Source organism: Austrofundulus limnaeus, unplaced genomic scaffold (assembly GCF_001266775.1).
Source record: "Austrofundulus limnaeus strain Quisiro unplaced genomic scaffold, Austrofundulus_limnaeus-1.0 Scaffold26, whole genome shotgun sequence".
Classification (NCBI taxonomy): domain Eukaryota; kingdom Metazoa; phylum Chordata; class Actinopteri; order Cyprinodontiformes; family Rivulidae; genus Austrofundulus; species Austrofundulus limnaeus.
In genome coordinates this window covers 2,042,741-2,049,143 of record NW_013952428.1, presented here as the reverse complement: position 1 = coordinate 2,049,143, position 6,403 = coordinate 2,042,741, and the positions used below count along the sequence as shown (strand labels likewise).

General features: G+C 39.5%; 1 protein-coding gene across 2 annotated transcripts in view; it reads right to left on the bottom strand.

Moving 5' to 3' along the window:
• Nucleotides 1-633: 633 nt before the first annotated feature.
• ppp1r16b (protein phosphatase 1, regulatory subunit 16B) overlaps nt 634-6,403 on the bottom strand; it is a 98,952-nt gene continuing 93,182 nt past the window's right edge. For both annotated transcript variants that reach the window (XM_014004772.1, XM_014004773.1), the window contains 5 exons: nt 5,273-5,398; nt 5,104-5,179; nt 4,205-4,334; nt 3,922-4,060; nt 634-2,445 (listed from right to left, as the gene is read on the bottom strand). In XM_014004772.1, the coding sequence (XP_013860226.1) occupies nt 1,963-2,445; nt 3,922-4,060; nt 4,205-4,334; nt 5,104-5,179; nt 5,273-5,398 (954 nt within the window). In that variant the 3' untranslated portion in view covers nt 634-1,962. The remainder of the gene's footprint in view (nt 2,446-3,921; nt 4,061-4,204; nt 4,335-5,103; nt 5,180-5,272; nt 5,399-6,403) is intronic.

Below are 6,403 nucleotides of genomic sequence, written 5' to 3'. Positions count from 1 at the left end.
AAAAAAAAAAAAAAAAAAAAAAAAAAAAAAAAAAAAAAAAAAAAACGGGTGATTCACCCTGATTTTCTGTTTCTCCCTTTAAGCATCTTAAAAAAAGATTATTTGTAGTTCGTACAGACACATTTATTGAATCTCAGACTCCTATAAACAAGTGACTTAAATATAGAATTTTTGGCAACAGTTTTATTAATTTTTTATCTCGTCTTCCTGAAGCTGCAGCTTTAATTAAACAGTTTCCAACCATATGTTTTATTTTATTTTATTTTTTACCTGCTTTTCCTCTCTCTGGGAGCTGCTGCTCATCTCCAGTGGTTGTGTTGGAAGTGGGGTACACCCTGGACAGATCGCCAGTCTGTCACAGGTAAGTACGGAAGCTGAGAGGGGACGTTTTCTGCTGATCACCCACCCCACCCCCCATGGGTTTTCTCATGATATCATGAAATAAGTGTTTTCTCGCGATAAACGAGTTATGGTTTTCCTCTAGTGTATCACGAGAAAACCATGGAAAAAAAATTCTGTAGGTAAGACTTCAAAACTGACAAACTGTTTCTTAATTTATATCAGAATAGTTTATATTTTGAGCCGGAGACATGACACCATTTTTATCTTTAAAAAAAAAGAGGCATTAAAGAATAAGTTTGTGTGCATATTTGAACATTTTCAAACAAATTTACAGTAAATTCTGATGTAACATTTACAGTTTCTAATAATACTACAAATACAGTGACTGGAAAATGCTAAAGCCACACAATGGCCACCAAAAAAACAAACGTATAAAAACAAATAACAGTTATTTGTAGTGACACAAATATGAACCCATCCTGGGATGGCCTGTATTTAACAAAACATGTACACAGACAATATTTTACTTTTTAAAATTTTCACTTGAAATTTCATGTCAGAAGGTGCTTTGCTAGAAAAAAAAATAAAAAAGGAAGTCCCTCAGAAAACCATATCTCATCTGCATTCACACTCTCCACACACCATCCAACTAATAAATACACTCAACTTTATGAACCAGAATGTTTTTACACATTTCCTTAATCTCCATAAATAAAAAAAATAAAATTAAAAAAAACGTCCAGCAACATCCAACCGTGTTGGCTTAAATGATCTATAGGAGTGGATTAAAGTGGATTACAGAAAATACAGAGCATGAACGGTCAGGTTCATTTAGAGAGGACAGTGAAGTGTAGCTGGCATCATTTAGTGAGAGCTTCAAACACAAGTTCAGGTATTTCACAATTTCCTGCTGACTTTCTGATCCACTGCAACAGAAAAAAAAACACTTCTCTGTTAGTTTTAACACTGTTTCCTGGCAGTTATTTTTTTTAAACATGTCACAGACGACATGAAGCTACGTTTTGCTCTTCCTTTTATGTTGTGCTGCAACATAGTGTGTTTCAGACCTGTCTGCCATGACGGCACTGCTCGTGTGGAAATGTTGAAGACGCAGAATGTTTTTAGCACAACAGGGTTTGTTCTGGAGGGAATGTTTAATGACTTAAAATAATAAATCTGCGAGATTAAAAAAATATTGTCAGAGGGCAGAACATGTTGTGACGTTTTTTCTACTTAACATCTTAAAACTTTGTTTTGTAAAAAGTAAAACATTTCCACCATAACTGCTCCGACCTTTGATCATTTGGCATGTCTCCTAACCTTCATCTGTCACCTGAACCAACGGTCCTTTTCTTGCAGTTTGCTACATGTTGAACACGCCTGCGTTTTGGGGAAGCTGTCTTCCTGCAGCAGGACTCGTGCACCCTGGAGATGTGGAGCTAACCAGGAGTTCTCAGACTTCCTTTAGTCCTCCCAGCTGCTCTGGACAAAGTTTAACGTGGCGGTAGGAGGAGGAGCAGGATGCTGGAGCCAGGAGAACTCTTTATTTCCTCCTCCTCTGTCCCCACCCCCCCTCCTGCTCGGCCTTCCTGTTCCATCAGCGGTCACGTGACTGAGACACTACGACACGCAGCAGCAGGTCCGCGTCTTGGGCTGCTGCTCCTCCTCCGCAGGCTGTTTGAACCTGAGGAGGGGCGGCTCGCCGCTGGCCGGCGTGTAGAAGACGGCGCTCCCGTTGGAGGAGACCAGCGGCATGCGCGGGTCGTCGGAGCTGACTTTGGCATCGCAGAAAGAGTCCGTGGATCCGTTACCGAGGTGGCCGTTGAACAAGGGGTGACTCAGCAGTTTGGCTGCGGCCCTCTGCTTCTTCAGCTCGGACAGAGTCTGAGCGCGCTCCCTGGGCGCCGCTTCCTCCTCCTGGTGCGGGGGCTGCGTGGTGACCACCCCGCCCCTGTTGGGCGACGGCGCGCTGCCGTTGGAGGGCGGCTGAGGGGGCGTGGACACCGTCGTGGTGATGAGGCCGTTCTGTTTGCTGCTGCCATCTTTGAGGATGGTGGGCAGCTTGGACTTGTCTGGCAGCTCCACGGCTACAACCGGTTTCACCTGCAGGAACAACAAAACATTCCTTTGATCCATTAAAAAAAGACAAATTTTCTTCCATTAACGCAGGTATGGGCAACTTAAACGATGGAAAGGGCCACAATGTTTTATTTGTAATAAAACTGACAATTTTAAAATGTTTATGTAAATATGTTTAGTAAACCAACATACAGTGCAGTGACAACATATTTGATGCTGAAATGCATTGAGGTCAGACTCCTGCATGGTTCTGGTGAAAAGTTACTGTTTCTGTATTTGTAATTTCAGTAAACTTCTCATATTTAGCTTTGTGCAACATGTTGTGTTGACTTCTGTTAAAATCCTCCAGAAGAAAGTGTCTCTAAGCAGACTAAACACAGGTTTGCCTTGAAATCCTGTAAACAGATAGTCTACCCCCCAAAAGAAAAAACTTTTTTTTATTATTTTCCTTTTTTTGTTAACTTTTAAACCCTTTTTAAGCAACTCTTAGATTCCAAGAGCTGTTTCGAGTGTTTAAGTACCTAAAAAAGTAGTTCAAATATGTGACCTATCATATCGAAATGAGGATTAAGTCAAATTTGGTCAAAATGACTTAATTACATGTTCAGATTTGTGGCTTTAAAAGCTACATTTTGATACCTGGATCATTCCGATATCAGTTCATCCTGAGAAATGACTTAATTTGTCTTGATGGTTTACGATAACACATTACTGTTTGGTCTGAATCCTAATTTTATGTAAATTTATTGAGTCATATTTGATGTTAATATAAAGAGTAAACCTCAAATATTATTTGTATACTAATATTTCCTAGTTGGAAAGAAACAAAAACTTTGCTAGCTCACAGGGAAAAATTCAAAATTTTAAGGCATTTTTCCTCAAAATCAGGTTTTTTGTTGCTATTCCTCAAAAACCTGCTTCTAAAAAGCATTTTAGAATTTTATTTCAGACAGTTCATTCAAATGATACATTGATGAGGCATTTATTCATTATATTTTGACAAAATGCAATTTTTGCACACGTTTAAATCAAAACCCTGTATCTGCCTATTTTTCCACATTCCACTTTTAGACTTAATCCTCATTTCGATGTGATGGGTCACATTAAATAAATAAATAAATAAATAAATAAAACTTTTTGGGGGGTGGGGCCTCATAGGTGGGCCAGATGTGAGTCACCCGCAGGCCGTATGTGACCCACAGGCCACCAGTTGCCCAACCATGCATTAACTATAGACATATTGTGAAACCTGGGTAAACCAAGTTTATTGGATTTTTTTCTAAAAAAGAAAAAAAGCATTTAAAAATATTTCTTACATTCCTCTCAAAGTCCTCAGATAACCTGTAAAATGTTTGTTGTAAAATTTGTACTGAGCTGTTCACATTATCCTTCTTTCTCTTGAACACCCACGTCATTTGTTCATTTATGAGCAGGAAGTTAAAACCACACAAAATTAGCTTCTGCTTCCGTTTTAAATAAACAAAACACCACATTAATCACCTGATTATTCTCCTGGTCGGACTCCTTCTCTTTCTCCTCTTCCTCCTCCCTTCCTCCCCTCCACACGCTGGCCTCGGTCTCGTATTCTTTTCGACACAAGTTGTGTCTGTCGGACAGACTGGCTCTCCGCACCACTTTCCTGCGGACACAAGCAGAGATGAAGCAACAAGACACACATTAATGGGAATAACCCTTTTCAGACGAAGGTATTTCTTTAAATGACTCTGGAAGGACGTTTAGTTGTGTGGAAGCTGCAGTTCGACCAGCAGATGTCAGCACTCACCCACGGCTGCCTGCGCTGGACGTCCGCCTGCACAGCGAGGTCTTGTGTTTCAGCTGGGACTTCATGATTGTTTCGTGTTTATGCTTCAGGTCCAGCAGGATGGTCCTGAACTCCTCATCCTCACACAAATCTGAAGGGGGACATGTTAGTTAGTTTTTATTCATTTCATTTAAAACAAAAAACAAAACAAAAGATTTATACACATTAAAAACAAAAATCAAAACAAAAAAATACACAACAAAATATACACGAATCCAAATAGAAATGAAAGGAGGCAGAAAGAAGAAAAAAATCTTATATCTGCCCCTTTTTTCTATAATGAATTTCAAGCAATAATAATAAAGAAACAAAACAAAAGCTTCAATTCCTTCTCAAACAACAATTTCTTATTTCTTTAACTTTTTTTTTATCATTCTCTTAAAGAAATACATTGAACCAGCATTTTTATAATCACTTTCCAGATTATTCCACAATCTTATTCCTTGAATTGAAGTGCATCAATCCTTCAAGTTCGTTCAAATTTTAAGTTTTACAAACATCTCAAGTCCTTCAAGATTATAAGAACTTTCTCTCTTAACAAAATATAACTGGATGTTTAAAGGTAACATTTTTATGAGCCTTTTAAATAATCTGCAAAATATTATAATCAACCAACTCATAAAGTTTTAATAACTTTAATTTACAAAATAATATATTACATGTCATCTCAGCTTCAGGAAATGTAATCATACGAGACTGGTTGATGCTGCAACATTTTAAAGATTGGTAGTTTATTCCTTATTAAACAATAAATCTACGTCTTGTGGGAACGAACCCTTGATGCCAAACCCTGAAGATGACCTGCCTCCTAAATGCCCCACCAGGTGTTTAGATAAAAAGTGCCGAGTTGTGAGTTTTACCTATGGGCGTCTCTTCCAGGAAGGTCTTGGCATTGAGACTGGCTCCGTGTGATGCCAGCAGCTCCGCCACATGCATCTGAGACAAACACCAGCAGCTGTTTACACCGGCAGCGACAGAACCCTCTGTGTGCGCGCTTATCTTTCGTGTTTCCTGTTGTGTTGACCTCACCTGACCCCAGCACGCCGCAGCATGAAGAGGCTGCCATCCGTCCGAGTCTCTGAGGTCCATGCGAGCTCCCCCCTCCAGCAGCAGCTCCGCAGCCTGCGCGTAGCCATTTGCTGCTGCGATGTGCAGCTGCAAAGGAAAGAGAAGGGAAAAGTGGATTTACTGTAGATCTGCTCTGGTTGTGATGCACTGAGAATGTCGCTTTGGTAGCTATCAGTGAAATAATCTGGTGTTTGTGAGTTTTACAGATTTGTGTCACTGATAAGCTTCAGAACAATTAAAAAAATGCATGTTTAGTTCAGGTTGATTGTGTGAAAGGAAATCAGTTGAAGTTTGGAGCTGAGTTTGCAGATCTGACAGGCTCCGCAAACTCTACCTTGAAACTCTTAAAAGGACAGGTTTTTTTATCATCTATGTATGATTTTATTTCTAGTCCAAGTGTCCAAAACGTCTCTGACATGCCGTCAACCCACTCGGTGGAAAATCCTTTTATTCAGCCACAAGTTGTCCAGACCCACCGCTTTAATTTGAGTTTAAACAGTCCTGAGATTTCTGAAGACCCCGGATAAGTTTGCTTTGTGACAATATTCTGAATACTTTTTTACACGAACAAAAGAAATCAAATCTAAAGTCTACAACTATAACTCAAAAACTGAGTCTGTTAGAATATTATAGGAAAGAACAGGAAGTATGTTGATTAAATAATCATTAATAGTTAATGATGATTCATTTAATTTAATGAAATGTTGGAAGATATTGATTCCAGATCCACAGGCGACATGTGACATTTTACAAAGTTCAAAGATGTTTAATCAGCAGACTGCTGATAAGGATTTGCCTTTTTTGTTTAAAGGGGCAATATCATGTAAAATCAACTTTTTTGAGTTTTATATCATGTTATAAAGTTATACTCTCATAAAAACATGCCAAAAGCCTTGCTTAGACTCATTCATGCATGTTTGAGAAATCCTGCAGCGTTTTTAGGAAGCCATGCTGAGGAGCAAAACGACAGGTGGGGACCAGAGACGCCTTTGGGGACTAGAAACGACGTGTCTTTAAGTGGGGACCAGAAATGCCCCTGGGACGTGTCTTTAAGCTGAACTTCTCATGGCAGAGCACCCACCCCCCCTTTGC